The sequence below is a fragment of the Charadrius vociferus genome, unplaced genomic scaffold, assembly GCF_000708025.1.
Source record: "Charadrius vociferus isolate BGI_N301 unplaced genomic scaffold, ASM70802v2 scaffold467, whole genome shotgun sequence".
In the NCBI taxonomy this organism is placed as follows: domain Eukaryota; kingdom Metazoa; phylum Chordata; class Aves; order Charadriiformes; family Charadriidae; genus Charadrius; species Charadrius vociferus.
Genome location: NW_009649309.1, coordinates 188,164 through 207,078, shown reverse-complemented (window position 1 = coordinate 207,078; position 18,915 = coordinate 188,164). Strand labels below are relative to the sequence as shown.

The following is an 18,915-nucleotide window of genomic DNA, read 5'->3' as shown; positions in this document are numbered from 1 at the left end:
ACAATAGAGAGCTTATTAAATATTAAGGTCTTAATCTTAAGTACTTCTATATGACTGAGAAGTCCTAAACAGTGCACAGAAGATATACAGTGTCACACTAAAAAAAAATATATTTATTATTAGATAAAGGCAAATGCCTCCACACTAACAGAAGTGTGTAATAAATCCATTCATTTTAAAGCAGCCTGTGTGTCTCCGCAGTCACATTGTCCCCGCTCATCTAAATCCAGGGTTCACAGGCTTATCTCTGAAGGACAAAAGCTCACTTTTCCCCTTGCCTTGAAATAGTCGTTTCGCAATTAGAAAGAGGTTCACAGCAGGATTCACACTACTCTGATAATGTTGACAGGAAACGCTACAGGTAAAGAGACGGTTGGTTAAAGGTAGCAAGACCAGCAGCATGTCCGCTATTTGATCTCTGTTACTTTTCCATTATATTATTTTAATAAAGCATTCAGCCAAGATAGCTTAATTTTTAAGCAGAAGCTAACTAAATTGCATAAACTGGATATGTATTCAACACAAGATTTTCTGAAAAAAATCATTTTCTACCTAACAGGGAAGGGGGCACATCTAGTCAGATGGATTACTTTCCTCTTGTATTTCAGCTGGTTCACTTCAGATCACAAGTCCAGGTAGGGCAAACCAGGAAAGCCTTTAGCTGACACTTCCCGCTTTTCATACTGTTAAGGCATTCCACTGGACCCAACAGTAAGACACATGGTCACCAGGAAAGCAGTCAGCAGCAAATGAAGGGCCTGTTTGGGACCTCTCCTGCAGAAAGGGGTCGGGGAGTACCCACAAGGGTGCAGAAACCCCACTTGCCTCTTACATGGAAGATCAGCAGAGATCTGTAGTGCAAGCAGTCCTGCTGCCCCCTCAAGCAGCCCCGTCAGCTCACAGGGAATGTGGCTTGTTACACTGTATGAGGAACCAATACCTTCACAGATTATCTAATTCATTTATCTTCTTTCTTTGTGCCCTTCCCTCCAACTCAAGTTTTCTACTGCAGCCAGATCCACTCCTGTCTGCACAATATCACCATTCCCCCGTGGACTGGCATGCCGAAAGCCCTCTGCCAGGAATCAGAGGTACAGCAGCTTCTCTACAAACAGAAATATAAACTTGAATTTCCCTTTCTAGACTCTAGACAGGCTCAGATATCAATCATCAGATAAGGATTACACACACACGGGCAAAACTTGGATGTTGCCAAAAAAATGAAAGAAGCTTAGAGTCTGTGTGTACATATGCAAACCTAGAGATGAATGAAAACTAGAATACTGGATTTACTGTTCAGGTAAAACACGGTGAAGCAAAACACTGAGCCGCTGCTCGAGGTTCTTCCAGCATGCCTACACCAAGGACACCAGCACAGGCTGGTGGAGAGACTACCATGCTCTGTGCTGGTGACACCACTTTGACACTACCATTCCCATTACACTACCATTCCTGTTACAGTATTTATAGGTGGACCCAAGAGAGTAGTCGCAAAACCAATATACTCACAAAAATTTTCCATGATGTTGTCAGATCTCAAAATGCAAAGTTACCATTTGGATGTATTTGGCTAGAGGTTTAGCTGAGGCTCAACCTTGTGTTTCCCTGACCCATGTCACGTACATGCCCATCAGTATGGAACAAAGTACCTCATTATTCATGTTTGAGGACCATGATTAACATTTTATAAAAACAAGTTCAGTAGGTACTGCAATAAAGTAAGGATACCAAGGGCTAGAAAACGCATAAGGCTTCAAAACCCTTGGAAGGGGAAGCATGCAGAATTATGTAAGTCATTTTCTACTACAAGTCAATCCCTTTATTAACAGGGGATTACAACAGTCACAGCATTTATTATCATTCACACACACACACAACCCATCTATTAACTCCTACGTATGCAAAACTCAATTCAGTGATACACTCCTGCAGTGCACTTTGCGGATTGGGTAATAAAATGATTTTCCACTTACCAGTTGTTCTTGTGCGTGCATTAGGTTAGTTTCTATTTTATAAGAACAGTCTAGAAATACTCACTCTAAGTGCTTACAAGTTCAAGGCCAAAGCCCCATCGAGCCTGAGCAACCTGGTCTAGTGGAAGGTGTCCCTACCCATGGCAGGGTGGTTGGCACTAGATGATCTTTAAAGTCCCTTCCAACTCTAACCATTCTATGATTCTATATGATTCTATGAAGTAACAAAACCAAAACACAAAATCATTTCAATGGACAAAACACGTGAGGTGCAAAATAGTTTGAAGAAAAGTAGTAGTGTTAGCGTAGGAAGTAATTATTTTGATAATGTGCAGAACAATCCATTAAATTAAATAACAAAAAAAAGCATTTTTCAACTTCATTCTAAATAAATCATTTTATAATCTCTTCTTTTGATAGGTAAGCCAAGTTTGCCTTGCTTAAGTTCTATGTGCCCCAGTATAAAGCTTGGCAGACCTATCTCATCATAATTTAATTTCTTTCCTTCTTAATTCTTAAAGTTTAATTTAACATTGACAGAAATGAGCTGGAATAGTTCAAATTAAGTGGAGAACAGCCATTATTATGAATGCACACTTTACCGGCCAGTTCCAAATACTGGAAATAAAAGGGATTTATTCTCCAAAGCCTTACCAGTCTTCAGAGCAAGATCCTGCAGAACAGATCTATTAGCACCTAATTTACATTTTGAGATAGACCATATATGGGGACACAGCCCATGATGGAGACTCAAAACCAGAGGTACTTTTAAAAGTGATTGAACACAGCACTAAAGGGATCTTTAATTTTGTGCAAATAATGAACCTCAGCTTCACTTTCCTAAACTTCTGATGCACATTTTCAGCAGCGGTCAGGTAGCTGGACTAGATGATCATTGTACGTCTCTTCCAACTGGAACTATTCTACTCCAATAGTAATGGAGATGAGACATAGATGAGACAATAGATGAGACATTTATCAGGACACAGACAATTTTGAAACTAAACCAAACATCCTGTCTCAGGGTGACACACATTCAAGGGGCTACTTATGAAATCGTGCCTGTCAGCTGAGCATCACAAGTTTTACTGTCTGACAGAAAGGAAAGCTTTACAGTGAAAGTAAAGCATCAGATGGGGAGATGCCATTAGAGAACTCAGAGGGCTTACAACATGCTGCTCACTTTCACTGCTGTGTTTCCAGACCACTCCAATACTATCAGAAATTCAAAAACATTTTCATGTGCAGTGAGTCATGCCATTGTCCTCCTGATTTGGTAGTGGCTGCAGTCAATCTGGGCGACATCTCCCATCATCGTGAAGAAACTGCCCAAATTTAAGTGCCTGACACCTGCACTGTAGAATGCTTCTCACTAAACAAAGCTTTTATTATTTTGCGTTTGCTCTGAAATTAGAAGTAAATTCTTTCAGATGCAACTGTTTGCTTCCAGAAAAGCCTCAAGTGAGTTATTTGATGCTGCCAGTGGAAATACCTTAAAAAGCAAAAGGGTATTACTACAAAAGTAGCATTATCAATAAAAACTGGCTGAGCTATACAACTTCACAACATAGCTCTGTTCTCAGAAGTGTTCTTCTTTTCATCATTCAGAACCACCATCTACTCTGCCCTTCCAAATAATGGTTTAAAATTTTCTGCAGGAGGGGGGAAAAGGCATTATTATTTCTTTTGATTCCTCCCATTCTCACTGAGTCAACACAACTGCAGGAGATGAAGCAGGATTATGTTTTCATTTGAGATTCATTAAAAGAGCTGCAATCAAGCTGCAGCTGCACAGCTAAATTCTGTTTTAATTATAAACAACAACAAAAATGCTAGCAAACAAATGGGCTCCCAGACATGCAAGTCAGTGGCAAAATGGGGTCTGCGGAATCTTTAAGCAACAATGGTGCCTGAACATCAGCAAAAAAAAGTGGTTTTACTTACAAAGAAAATGGCTTGGAACTGAAAGTTGAGCAGCAGTTTGACTCAGACATCACACAAACACAGAGACCACAGAGTCACTGTCAAAGGAGAAGCATATCCTCTGAAGTGCATACACAACAGATTAAAAAGCACAAGGTTAGCCATGCAAACGTGATCCACTGCAGAACCTTTTCTCTTTTTGTTTTTTCCCTAGCTTATCCAGGTAACATACAGAAGATGGTCAGAAGTATCAAGGTGTCAGAAAAAGCATTCAAATATTGGGGAGGATGGGGTGGAGAGAAGGTGTCTCACAGAAGTAACAATTTAGCTAATTGCAGGAGGACTATTTTCACTTTAAAGTGTATAATCATCACTAGGAAAATATTCAGACCTTTTAAAGATCCAGCTACTGTCCGTGGCTTTCTGACTTACTGCAGTAGTTAATTCCTCCACCTGATCGCACGCTGTGCAAATTACTATTTCCATTTATCCCTTGTGGAGTTACTTGTCTCCGTATGTACAAGCAAAGCCATTTTTCCTTAATCTGTGGTGGAGAGGGGAGGGACTCATCACTCAGAATAGCAGCATACCCTGTTCACTTCAGCATGTGCACAGCCCCAACTCGTTGTCAACAGATTGTTCTGCAGTGAATGATTTTGAGAAGACCGTCACAGTGTTAGTGAGGAATGGACCCTACTCTGCTCTGGCCTGTTCTGGTTTCTGATGACTCGGCAGCAGGGTCTAGCCAGCAGGTGATGGGAGAGAGAGTCAGAAGCCTTGGCTCCCATTTGACTTTGTGACAGACTTACTACCCAACACTGAAAAGGTAATTTCCTCTTTATTTCCCTTTCATCCTTTGTCTGCCAGGTCTGTTTAAGGCTGTGTGCTCTTTGGAATACTGTCCTCTTCTAACTCTTTACTCTGGGAGGCCTACCTGTTTTTTCAATGCAGTTATCCCTAACAACCAAGGGCTCCTGATGGAGAGCGAAAGACTTCTCATATACCTGATAAATTAGTTTAATACTGCACACACTTGAAATTCAAATTGTATGCCAATATGTGAACCTGGGAAGCCAATGAGTATTTACAATATTCATGTTGTCATCTGCAAAATCCATTCAGTAACCTAACTCTCTGCCAAAAAGCACTGGAAGAAGCCATCAGAACAGTAACCTTAGTTTTTACAAATATATTTGCCAAAGATACAGCATTGACTCTGCCAAAATATTTCATATTCCTTGGCTCCAAGACAGACAAGGCTCAAAAATGCACAGGGACTATCTCGGGAACACAGGGGTTTGGGTTTTGTTTTGCTAAGTCTAGCTCTCTGCTGCTCCTACAAGAGGGAGAAAAAGAGAAAGCGTGTTTTTTTCTGAAAGCAGTCACTTCACCCCATTCCCTCCCTCTCATCTCCCTCAAGCAGCCATGAGCACTGTTTCCCTTTCCTGCCCACCACCTTAAGAGACACAGGCAGATAGACTCAAGAGCTACTGCCAAGGGGAGAAGATGAAGTCTGAACACAAAACTAGGACCTTGCTTATGCCAAAGGTTTAGCACTCTCTGTTAGAGAGAACAGGAAAGTCTTCATTTTGATGATGAATATTCTCCCAGCCACTTTATTTATATATTGTTTTAACTCTTATTAAAACAACTGAAAATTCTGGTTCAGTAAAAACCAAAACTCTTAAAACGTACTGCCCATTCCCTCTTGTATCAAAGGTAGTAATCCCAAATCCTAAAGCAAATACTAAATGCATAATGTAACCCTTAGTGCTTTAAAATAGTCAACAAACTTCTAAACCAGGCTTTCAAGACATGAACTCAGCCAATCTCCTATGTGCAATTGCATTCTCGTGTCAACCACAATTTCAGGATTGATGTGAATGAAGAAAGGAGGACTTTGATGGAATTTAAAATCCTGGCCCACCGTTTGATACAGAAAGTCCATCTAAAACAATTCCAAGCTTACAACAAAAGCAATTTAATTTTAATAGAAAGTTCCGAGTTAAAAAGCAGAAGCAGCATGCAAAGGCCTGATAGAGCAGACAATCATTTAGTACTGTGATTTTAAAGGCATCATTGATTAAAATACACTTTCTAATGTTAATTCCAGCTAATGATACCAGCAAGCTACTTGGACTCAAAAGAAAAATTGAATTATTTTAAGTTGTATCTACAGTTGCAACACGTAAGACATTTGCAAAGAGGGGTGCTTGCTATTATTTGTCTACTTGCATTAGCAGAACTGGTCTGCATTAGTTATTCCAAACACCTCTGTCACTAGCTCCAGCTCTAGTGCGAAACGAAGGCACTTTGGCTTTCATTTAGCCAGATTTATCAGTTGTTTTAATGAGAGCAAAATGAAAGAAAGACACAGAGGTTTTCACATAAGGACATGAAACAGCAGGGCAAAAATAACACGATCGCTTGTTTTACCCAAAAGGTCCCCTTACAGCAACTGAAACAGCACTTATTTACAAGGAGGCAATCAGCCCAGAGGTAGCTGACCTTTGCCACGCTCCCACAATATCGCTGTAGTTAACTATAGGGACTAGGGATCCAGCTTTGCAAATGACATAAATCAGTCTCTCCTTTTCTCTGTCAGTGTGGTCACACAACACTCCCAGGCATTTTTTCCCTAACCTCCACAGCACAAGAATGCTGATGCTGCTACTGCTGGGCCTTCATCTACTCATGATATATAAGCATGTCTGCTCACAGCATTTGTTTTGTTCAGCCCCACAAAAGGAGCAAAGGAAAACACAAAAAGGTTGCAAAAACTGTAATAATAGTCAAATAATCTATAGCAACTTAACTTTTCTGCCCCACATAAGCTAACCTGAAAAATCAGAGAAGAAATATTAAAGACTAGGTGAAAATGGTTATACACAGTCCTAAATAATTTCTTACACTGGGCAGTAACTGCCTGCTGGCTATCTTTAGTCACAGTCCCATACTTCGAAACTGCAAGAAAGCATATAGTGGAGTATATGCTCTCCACTGGTGCAGTGGAAGAAAACTCACTGAAATGTATCAAAAGGCCTACCTAGACCACTCCTAAATGTGGATCGTAAGGAAGAACAGAAGAAAAAAGTAGTGTTTAGTGAAAACTGGTGGTGTCTGTAAGGTTTTTTTGAGCTGCTTTAACACTTGCAAGCGTATGCAATTAAAAAGGAAAACAAAATTAATTCTTACCTTCTTGAGCAGAGGTAACCATAACATAGACTTTACTTACATATTGGAGGAAACTGGTGAAACTCTTCTGAGTTAAGAAATCTCTAGATAGTCAATATGCTGCTTATCTACACTGAGCTTCATTACTGTTCTTCAAAAAAGCAGGTGGGCAAGGTAATGCCCTGTGATTAAGTTCTACTCCCACCTGGGCAGCCAGCTGAGAATTCCTACACAGAGAGGCAGCTTTCTAGTTTATGATTTGCCTTCCCGTACTAGACAATTGCTAAAGTTTACCTTTTTTAAACTTCACACAATGGGTGGATCAAAATATGATACTCTGTGTGCCACGTGAAGGCAACTCACAAGTGTTCCTCTGCTTTGCTGTCAGCAGTTGAGTGGAGAATTAGTTCTAATGTGTTGGAAGTTAGAGTAAGATCTTTTTTCATTAAGAGCTTGTAAGAAACATTTTTTTTTTGTTTCTATGGAAAATATCATACAAGTTTTTCTACAGTATTTCTTCTAAAATATTTTTTAAGTTACATTCTAACCAAATCAACATTAAAATATATCCAGAAAAGGTAACCGATATAAGTAGGAATGTAAAATGACTAATTGGTTTCAATTTTGAGTCTTAGATTCCATTCCCCCATGGTTTTTTGAAAATAACATTTTGTTATAATGTTCTCATTCCCACAGAATACATTTAAAGGCACGTTTCAGCTTTTAATCTCAAATGCTAACAAGCAATGTTATTTATTTTTTGTAACATTTTGAATTTTGTAAACTTTTGAAGCAGTGTTGATAAAATTCTATTCCAATTATTTCTGATATTAAAGATATTTTTTTTCTAAAGATAAGATACATTTTTCCCCAACACATACTATCAAAGCAATTGCCTGGTAGACTACAAAACACTGCATCAAACAAGGTGTGGCCAGCAGGTCCAGGGAGGTAATTCTGCCCCTCTACTCCGCTCTGGTGAGACCCCACCTGGAGTACTGCATCCAGCTCTGGGGCCCCCAACATAAGAACGTGGACCTGTTGGAGCGGGTCCAAAGGAAGGCCACAAAGATGATCAGAGGGCTGGAGCGCCTCTCCTATGAAGACAGGCTGAGAGAGTTGGGTCATTCAGCCTGGAGAAGAGAAGACTGGGGAGACCTTATATCAGCTTTGCAGTATCTGAAGGGGGCCTACAAGAAAGCTGGAGAAGGACTTTTTACAAAGGCATGTAGTGATAGGACAAGGGGTAATGGCTTCAAACTGGAAGAGGGTAGATTTAGATTGGCTATCGGGAAAAAATTTTTCACTATGAGGGTGGTGAGGCACTGGAACAGGTTGCCCAGGGAAGCTGTGGAAGCTCCAACCCTGGAGGTGTTCAAGGCCAGGCTGGACGGGGCTTTGAGCAACCTGGTCCAGTGGAAGGTGTCCCTGCCCATGGCAGGGGGGTTGGAACTAGATGATCTTTAAGGTCCCTTCCAATCCAAACCATTCTATGATTCTATGAACACCAATTCAGACTTAGTCAATTTGCGATTACTACATAAAAAAGAGATCACTGAGGGAATGGGATTTTCATGAAGTAGCTCCAAGCTGCGGAGGTAGAATCCATCTGCTTTGTGCTGCCATTTGTTTAACTAAAGTCAAACAGCTGCACTGTGTATTAGTCAAAACATTAAACTTGAAAAGACACATCCCAAATTCAGAAGAGACTGTAATTACAGTTCCTACGAACATCCATTAACTTTGCAGTTTCCACAGAGAAGTATGCACAAAACCCCACCCCCACTCTTAAAAATAATCACCACTAGTACCTCATAATAGAAATGGAGAAGGTATTTTATATATTCATCCAAGCCCATAAACAACACTAAATTGTTACAACTTGCTCAACAATTCTTTATAACTAAGAAGTGATTAAAGAAGCTGTTTTCATATTATAATCCTTCAGTCTGCCTTACCTCTCCTCTTTCAGTCCCAACTTTCTTACCTGGAAGCTACAGTTAATTCTGGAGTTTGACATCTACATATGATAACAAAAAGGAAGTATAAAACGAGGTAACAAAGCAATTTTCCTTGAAGAAGTACCATCTCACAGTGAGACAAGCTAAACAATTTATTTTCCACAATTCTCTGTTAAGACTGCTTCTGATTACAAAGACCCTGTGGCAGCTCCGGTTTTCAAGACAGATACACTTCACGACACACGTTCCCTGAGATAAGATGTGATGCTGTTATCCCAGGAGTATGGTCCATGTGATCCTGCAAGTAGTCAGAGATCTCCTCTTTTCTGTCTCGATAAGATACTTAGCTGTATACAGATATAAAAAAACCCCTTTGTTAACTATTAAAATGATGTGTGGGATGATAATTGACAATAAAAATACTAGCTCCATATCAAAGGCCAGCTCCAACAGAATCAGCTATTTCTTTTTCTCAGTGAATGCAATAAAAATTGTTCAGAAAAATGTATTTCTCTTAACCCTGTGTGAGTCTAATCCAAAAAAATAAAACATAGGGAAACACAAGAGCAAAGGTCAGTTGGAGGAAAGCTTTGCTTAGCATCAGGTAGCTAAAAGATACCTTTACATTCATAGCACCTGAGATCTTACCCTAATATAAAGAAATCTTTCTTCTTTCTTGCAACAGAACTAGATTATAGAGCACAGTCTTTTGGGGTTTTTTTTCTTAAATGTATCTTAGAAAACTGAATGATGAAATATTCTGTTGAAATAAACACACTTCCATTTCATCTCTTGCTATACTAGATGTAAGCTCTTTTAAAAGGAACACTGGATATTTCTCCCCAGTCATACCCTTGGTTGTTTAAGTCCAACATCTTTGGCCTTTCCCTGCAAGTTCCTCATTTAAGGAGTACTCGGAAGAACAAGCGCATTTATTATTTTTTTTTTTTAAACTTTTTTTTCTTTACAGAAAAAATATTTCTTTGCATTGTAAAACAGTGATTTCTGTTCTTTTCTAAATGAGGGAATGAAAGTCACCTGCCATGGTCCTTAGAGTAGTGCTACTCCAGCACTCCCACCTACATGCTGCCCTTCGCTCAGTTTTCCTCGCTTGTCTGAAGGAAAGTCATAAAAACAGATGCTCTGCAGAAACCACTTTCATACCAGCATCTCTCTCTGGTGTTGTCTTTTCATACATGCGATGAGATGCAAATTTCAAAAGAAACCCGTTTTCATCGTGGCTTGCTGATGGCACACTGCTTTGTGGATTCTCTGATATCTAATAAAAGACAACCTGACATTCCCACACACTGAAAAATTAAGTGAACACAAGATCAATCCATCAGAAGCCAATCTTCATTCATTCTGGAGCTCACATGCCTTCTGGTGTGTCGTGGTTTGGCCTCAGCCAGCAACAAAGAACCACACAGTCGCTCACACAACTCCCACAGCCGTGGAAAAAAGAATCGTCAGGGCAAAACTCGTGGGTTAAAATAATGCAATTTAACAGAACAGCACACGAAAAAGAGGAAAACGCGATTACAGTCCCGCCGCGATGTGCACCGACCGGACCCGCGCCGCCGCAGCCCACCCCCAAGTGGCGACTGACTCCTCGCCCCGGCTAGCTCCTCTTATAGCCCGGGCATGGGTCACGTGGTATGGAATGCCTGCCCCCTGCCGGCTCCTTGGGGAAATTAACCCCATCCCTGCCGGAACCAGGACATGGTGCTCACTTTGTTTTTTAACAGAGAACTTCACAATGAAGAATTATGCCAACATATTTTCTTTTGGAATATTATTTCTAAAGCAACAAACGTTATTCCTTTAGAGACAAAAGGCAACATCCTTGGCCTCAAGCATCTATATATCATGGATGGCTCAAAATCACAATGTACTTCTCATCTGGTATTTATTTTTCATGATACAGCATGGGTTAGTTTGATCTTTTTGACACAGAAAGGTATTCATTCTATCTCTAAGGATGGAAAAGACACTTCTTTCTAACATAGATGTACTCACAGACAAACAGGAATCTTGAACTTCATAGAGAATCATCATAGAATATAAAAAAATATGAAAAATGTGATAAACGACATGTATCTTTTCTACAAAGGAAACAACAAGCTAAAATGAAACTCTTTACCTCCCAACACCCAATTTTGAAAGCTACATAGTAGCTCATTTAAAAATGGATGCCATTTCAGATCACAAGCAATTCCATTTCATAGAATCATAGAATGGTTTGGATTGGAAGGGACCTTAAAGATCATCTAGTTCCAACCCCCCTGCCATGGGCAGGGACACCTTCCACCAGACCAGGTTGCTCAAAGCTCCATCCAGCCTGGCCTTGAACACCTCCAAGGATGGAGCATCCACAGCTTCCCTGGGCAACCTGTTCCAGTGCCTCACCACGCTCTCACCCTTTCTTACAGACTATTTTTTCTGAGACATTGTGGTACAGTAGTGCCACTGAAAGTAGAAAAAACAGTGTAATAGAATTTAATTCTTGTGCTATTCTAGATACCATTGCCAGAGTGACTTTAAATTGCTTTTGAACGAACTGGAAAGTTCAAGTTAATTGAACACAAGGATTCACGTAGCAAATTATCTTACTACTAATGGTATGGAAGAAAGAAGCCTGATTAGTAAACCCTGCTGGATACTTGCAATGTGAGAAGTTGAGAGATGTCAGAACTAAATCAGAGAGGTGAAAATCAATAGTTCTTTAATCAATGGTGGATTACACTGGGATTTATTCTGCTGAAAACAGCAGGAGCAGATAAATTTCCCACTGAGATTAATTACTGGGAAGGGTGGATGCAAACAGCGTAGTTCTCTTTGTGACAACTGTAAGTAGCAAGAGGAAGACCAGTGGGAGTACAGAGCTACTGCCTGAGTCTCTGCTGGTGACCAATGACACCCTCATCAAATTCCCAGAACTTAGAAGAAACTGCCTTGAAGCCAGAGTATTTCTACAAACACAAATACTGTAAATCAAAAAGCAGGGACATGATTTCAGGAGGGGGTTTTTGGCTTTGTTTTTAAACTGATGAGTTGTTACAGCTCTTGGGCTCATAAAAATTCTGTATTATGGAGACGAAAGCACTGATGTGAACAGCTAGAGAATGACAGCTTTATACACAAAGATGCTGATCACATTCACAGTACCTTCTTAAGTCAAGACGTTGTCAGAGCTGCTCTGGGGCTCTGTCTATTGGGGCTATCCATGTAATCCATCATTACATGCACACTTCTCATTTCCATCATAGCCTTTGGTGCTAAACGTTACAGTACTCACAAACTAACCACTAATGCTTCATGCACTAGTGCTAAATACTGTAACAGAACTGAGAGCAGGCTAAGCAGAAGAGAGACATCACAGACCATCTAGTAACGAAACTAATTTAGAAACAAGTAATAAATTGAAATTACTGTGACTTTGAACTGCTTAAGGAATTTACTAACACGAAAAAAACAAACAGCGCTAACAACATGGCTTGTTAGAGCTTGATTTTCTGCCAGCTTGAGGAAAAGATATCTAATTGGTCTCCCCCCTGACATTTTATGTTGACTTACCTTATCAGAAGACACAGAGGGTCCAGCAGATATTAAATTTGCTGGATATAATCTGATGGATTTATTTGTTCACTTTGGTTATGATCAGCAATTGTTTGAGAAGACTCCATCTTAAACTTTGATCAGATGGCATCAACTTGTCCATTTTATTTCTTGCAGAAAATATTTCAGAAAGTATTTTCCACTCTAACGGCATCCCAGCTGCGTTGGCCTATTTTCAATGACTGAATTCAGGAGCTTTAAAAGAAATTTCTAGCTTTTTTTTCCCTCTGAATTTTATCAGATACCAACAATCACATCTATGTGGCAAATCAGAAAAGGTTCTTTATTGGGAAAAAATGCAAGTTTAACACAGATATGACATAAATTACAAAAGATATTTTAAAAATCACCTCTCCCGGATACCCAAATTAATTGAAGGTAGAGTCTCAGTGAAGCAAATAGTCTTTCCAAAATCATCTCTTATTTTAAAGCAGGTCATAAAAATAATCCAGGCCTTGTCCCAGTTCCCAGATGGATATTCCAGTGCCCAATTCTTTTGCAAGATCTAAGCGCAACTGGATAGACTAAGACAAAGACACATAAAGCAATTACCTTTTAGTCAGAGACATTAGACACTCCATGCTGCCATCTCTTCATGCCACTATCAGACTTTTTAAAAACATCTATCCTTGAACCAGATACTGAAAAGCTTAGTCTGTATTTCAAATACTCTCTGGTTAGCAATCATTCAGTAAAAGACAGTTAATTGCAATAGTTAATTCAATGACCTAATAGAAGATAACCAGCTAAATAGACAAAATGCCACAGAAATAAACCAGATTTATGAACTATGCAAAGGACTATTCTAATTTAGACTAACATTCTACAATGTACAGAAATTCTAACTCTTTCCAGAAATGTCTCAGGGGTAAAATAAAACTTTATCACTGAAGACAATTAGAACAACTTGTCAAATACCATCCAGATCTCTTACCTACCCTTGCCTTCTCCCAGAACAGAGTCACAATTTTCATTATCACAATTCTATTTTAAAGAGATTCTGGGAAATTAATATTTAAAAGTACCCCTATTTGAGCTCCCAGCATTAATTTAGAGTTAGTTTAGCCATTGGTTTGCAAGGCAACGCCACAGTTCATGTTCTGCACTTCTTTAATTCAGACAATAAAAATAATTATTTTTCAATCTTTTAGTTTCAGGTTTTCTTACTTTGAAGTGCAGCACCGGAATGTTTAAACTGCTCACACCAAAGATGTGTTTAAAACTCATTTCCATAAAAAATAAAACAAAGTATCAAAGCATCATTAACAGATCCACTGGGCCTGACATTCATGACTGCTTTTAACTAATCATGAACAAACCAATTTTGAGCAACCTGCCAGTGATTATAACATTAAAAAGGGGAAGAAACACATTTGTCATGGGCTAATAAAATTAAGTGGTCCCCGACCATCTTGATCACCATTATATGAACAACTCTTTGATTTGCCCCTGTATACAAATCTCAAAGCCTTTCATTACTAGCTTGTTGAAATTGGAAAGAAAACCTCTTTCCATAAATTCACCAACCACCACAGTTGAGTATCTGTTAGAGAAGAATTGATGAAAGAAAATGTACAGGAACGAATGTTCTTAACCTGGTTAGTACTGACAATAGAAGGGTGAAGTCCTTCCAAAAGGCCAAAGAGAATGTAGCTTAACAACATGCAGCACAATCTGCCTTTTCTCTGATAGGCTTGCAATGAAACTTTCTAACATTCTAAGACAGGTACCACTAGCCAGAACATAGTTAGACGTGGTAATTAATATCCCATATGCACTAGTACTTCCACAAATATTAAATTAATGAAGGGAAATATCCTTGTATTAATGGAGCTTAAGATAACAATCTTGTTCAGAAAAACAGAGCCTTGGATCATTTCACATTAGTTTAACCATATAAAATGCCTCTGTTCTCTGTAAATATGATATACTTTCACTACAAAAGCAATTCCCTTCCAATATTAAAAGCCAGCAGAAGCTTAACATACATCCTTTAGCTTAATCTGAGAAAATCTAAAGATAGCTTCCTAGGAACTAAGCTGCAAGTAACCATTTTATCCTGTATTCTGGTATATTGCAGACTATTGTGTAGACAGAAATTCTATGTCCTGCCAAAGGACAAAGGCTTAAGTTTTCAAAACACTAAAATATGTTCCAGGGAAACAGAACTGAAGAAAACATGGTAAGGCAGGCTGACAGGTAGAATTAGGACCCCATTACAGAGGAAGACAAAAGTTCCCCAAGCTTCCAGCCAACATTATCAGAAGAAAAATTTCTTCTGTTTCTTGCCTGACAATCAGCATGTCTGTTAGCACATGAACTGTGCACTTGAACAAATTGAGAACTGGCTTACAGATAGAGCTCAGAGGGTTGTGGTTAGTGGTGCAGAGTCTAGTTGGAAGTTAGTAACAAGTCGTGTCCCTCAGGGGTCACTACTGGGTCCAGTCCTGTTCAACATATTCATTGATGATCTGGATGAAGGGATAGAGTGTACCATAAGCAAGTTTGCTGATGATACAAAACTGGGAGGAGTGGCTGACACGCCAGAAGGCTGTGCCACCATACAGCGAGACCTGGACAGGCTGGCGAGTTGGGCAGAGAGAAACCTGATGAAATTCAACAAGGGTAAGTGTAGGGTGCTGCATCTGGGGAGGAATAACCCCATGCACCAGTACAGGTTGGGGGCTGACCTCCTGGAGAGCAGCTCTGTGGAAAGGGACCTGGGAGTCCTGGTGGACAACAGGATGACCATGAGCCAGCAATGTGCCCTGGTGGCCAAGGAGGCGAATGGCATCCTGGGGTGCATCAAGAAGAGTGTGGCCAGCAGGTCGAGGGAGGTCATCCTCCCCCTCTACTCTGCCCTGGTGAGGCCGCATCTGGAGTACTGCGTCCAGTTCTGGGCTCCCCAGTTCAAGAAGGACAGGGAACTGCTGGAGAGGGTCCAGCAAAGGGCAACGAAGATGATTAGGGGATTGGAACATCTCTCATATGGAGAAAGGTAAAGTGACTTGAGTCTCTTTAGTCTAGAGAAAAGAAGATTGAGGGGGGATCTTATTAATACTTACAAATACTTAAAGGGAGGATGCCAGGGGGATGGGAACAGTCTTTTTTCAGTGGTGCCCAGTGATAGGACGAGGGGTAACGGGCATAAACTTGAACATAGGAAGTTCCATCTTAACATGAGAAGGAACTTCTTTACTTTGAGGGTAGTGGAGCACTGGAACAGGCTGCCCAGAGAGGTTGTGGTGTCTCCAACTCCAGAGACATTCAAAGCCCGCCTGGACGCTGTCCTGTGCAACGTGTTGTAGGTGACCCTGCTCTGGCGGGGGGGGGTGGACTAGATGATCTCCAGAGGGCCCTTCCAACCCTAACCATTCTGCGATTCTGTGATTCTGTGAAATCCTCTCTGGGCAGATCCTCACTGGTTTGCCCTGGTGTGTCTTATCTCTAGACATGGTGAATCTTCAAAGATTCCAAAAAGTCAATCATCTTCTACAGGCAGATGAAGCTTTGAATCATAACGACTACCTTGGAGTAAACTTCTTTCACAAAAGCCTAAACCCATTTCAGCATTTTCTTAAGTGTCTCAATAATGCAACAAGTCGAGTAAACATCTCTTTCCGCCCTCTGACCTGAAAAAGTTGCACCTACCTTCAGTGTTGGGTAGAAGACGGCATGTTTTCCTCCTTTATTTCTGCAAAACAGGAAAATCGAATAGATACTATAGCTTTGATAGATCCCCATAGGGTTTTTAGCTGAGGTTAGAATTCAAAACCAGTTTTATTCCTTCCTACTAAAAGGAAACAAAGACAGTGCTGAAGAAAACTGCCAATTTTATTTTGAAGAAGTTATTGCTATTAAAAATAATATGTGCTAGTATGTTCAGCACATAAGCATTAATATGCTCACATCAGAGACAGAGACTACTCTCCATTTACTAGCTTGTATCTTTGAGATTTCTTACCCAGTGTCCATTCCACTCTGGAAGCTGAGGCAATCTGTCTCTGAAATCAGACATTTGCCATCAGCTTCCATTCATTCAATACTTGCACTCTGGCTACTCTGTCTACTGATGGCAGGGTAGGGCCAACATCTTCTCTACTTGTCTTCCTTTTCTACTGCAGATAAAAACTTCTACTCCTTCCCCCTTTTCTACTGTAGATACAAACATCACAGCACACAAATCCAAAGTGGTGGGGAAAGAAAAGCTGTTAAGACAAAGTATACAACATATCTAAAAGTCAAGTATGCAACTGTGTCACTGTCCTGCAGGTATCAGTTAGAGGAATATTTGTCAGAAAGGTCCTCCTGACAAAATCATCTTACTTAAATGGGCTTTGACAACTCTAGCAGCTGGAAAGTTAGAAAGTTCAAAACATGCCAATATAGAGTCAAAGACCTGCTAGAGGAGTCTTTGCATAGCAGATGCATCATGCCGCAACTACAACAACAAAAATCCCTGGTTATCTAAAAGGATTCCTTAAAAGGCTTCAGGACAAGGCCTTTGAAAACATCCAAAGAACAGAGTACAGTTTCCTAATAACCAACACAACATTTGGGAAAAAAATCGGGTAACTTTCATGATTAAGATTAAAGTCTCAAACTTCTTTGGGCATAACACTTCGTCCAAGAACTGGTTACAATGAAATACAACACAGGCAGAGTGAAACAAGATACTTATTTACCCCATACTAGTGGCCTTTAAGGAGGTCAATTCTTAAAACAGGTGAAAAGGCTACGTCCTGGTTTGGAGTGACGCAGGACTAATTTCTCTTCTAATACTTGGGAAAACTGCACTTTTAGAAGACTCTAGTGTCTGAATTTGTGAAAATATTTACTTCACAGCCAGCTATGGTGTGTGGGTTTCAAGGTCTCAGTATTTTCAAGCTAGCCAGGTGCAAGGATGAGGAGGAGCGAGACCCGGGCACTTGACCCAAGCTGGCCAACAGGATTATTTCATACCATCAGCGTCACATTCACTATAAATTAGAAAGTTTGCTGCGAAGTTCTCTCTCTCCCTTGATGGCTGCCATCCTGAGAACTTCGTGCCCTGCTGCCAGACCCCTGAGGCCTTCCCTTCCTCCTGAAGCCGTAGCACTCACAGTGTCCAACATTTGCTGTCCACTGCTGGGAGGGCACAGCTTCCTACTGCTATAATTGGCTGAGCATAATCTTTGCATATTCTGTATTGGTGTTGGGATCAATATTGGTTCTTTAGTGCTGTTAATGTTAATAATCTAATCTTATTCTATTAAATCTGTTTATACTTCAACTCCTGTGTTTCCTTGTTTTTCCCAATTTCCCTTCCTGGCTGGGGAGGGGTCATCAGGTGATAGAATGATTGTCTAAACAACAGCAAACTGTTATGGGTTTCTCAAACCATAACAGGCTGACAGCAAAGATAGAGGATCCAAGAAGAGATCTCACAACAGAGACGGTCTGATACTAGATCTAAGTAAACACACTGAGATATCTTGTTGCAACTGGATTATAAAAATGTCAGATAGTAAAAGACAGTTGCGCCTACTAAATGCACATCTGAAAAAGATGAAGACACTGGGTTGTCAGTTGCAGACTGTGAAAGATTTTCCCCAGTTGCCCAAATTACTATCTTTCAGGTTAAATGCTAGCAGTATAAAATACAGAGACAGAGTAAGCTACACCGGCATAGACACCAAGGCTGCATTTTAAACCCCCAATAATGAGAAGGATGAGTTACAAGTGGTCTCACAGCACCACTTTACCAGTTAGGCTAGGAGGAAATGCAGAATGTATGGATAGACCAAGTAGGCATTGCTCCTAAAATCTCCCAGCTGACATAAATGCATACTTACCTTTAAAGTGCACTGGGACAAAACACTCAGAGACAACAGACTTCTGTAATGATTTGTAATATTCAGTCTCTGCCAGCTACAAAGCTGTGCTTTGCTTAAAGATTCATGATTTGATTTCCTAGCAACTGCAGACATGCAAGATTTCCAGGTGAGATGCTTTACCAGCGAAGCATATTTCAGGCGTGGCTGCCATCCCCCTCCAATGTAACTGAACTTTTGCAAATCAAAGTGGTAACTGAAAAAGAGTTCCCTTAAATAACCCTCCCCTGCAGCCAGCTGAACCACTGTGCCTACAAAGCACAGCACAGCAAGCGAAGTTTAGAGTGATTTTCAGATCCAGTGTGCTTTATGCATCAACAATTTCTCCAGGAAGCCCACAAACAAGAATCTCCAAAGACTGGCTTTCAAAGGCAAATGATATAGTACTGCTGA

The 18,915-nt window shown here is 40.3% G+C and overlaps 1 protein-coding gene across 2 annotated transcripts in view; it reads right to left on the bottom strand.

Moving 5' to 3' along the window:
* Positions 1-12,909: 12,909 nt before the first annotated feature.
* CHID1 (chitinase domain containing 1) overlaps positions 12,910-18,915 on the bottom strand; it is a 126,758-nt gene continuing 120,752 nt past the window's right edge. Inside the window, exons 11-12 of one of the 2 annotated variants that reach the window (XM_009889354.1) lie at positions 16,301-16,343; positions 12,910-13,173 (exon numbers count right to left, since the gene is read on the bottom strand). In XM_009889354.1, the coding sequence (XP_009887656.1) occupies positions 13,075-13,173; positions 16,301-16,343 (142 nt within the window). In that variant the 3' untranslated portion in view covers positions 12,910-13,074. The remainder of the gene's footprint in view (positions 13,174-16,300; positions 16,344-18,915) is intronic. The other variant, XM_009889355.1, reaches the window with a different exon arrangement.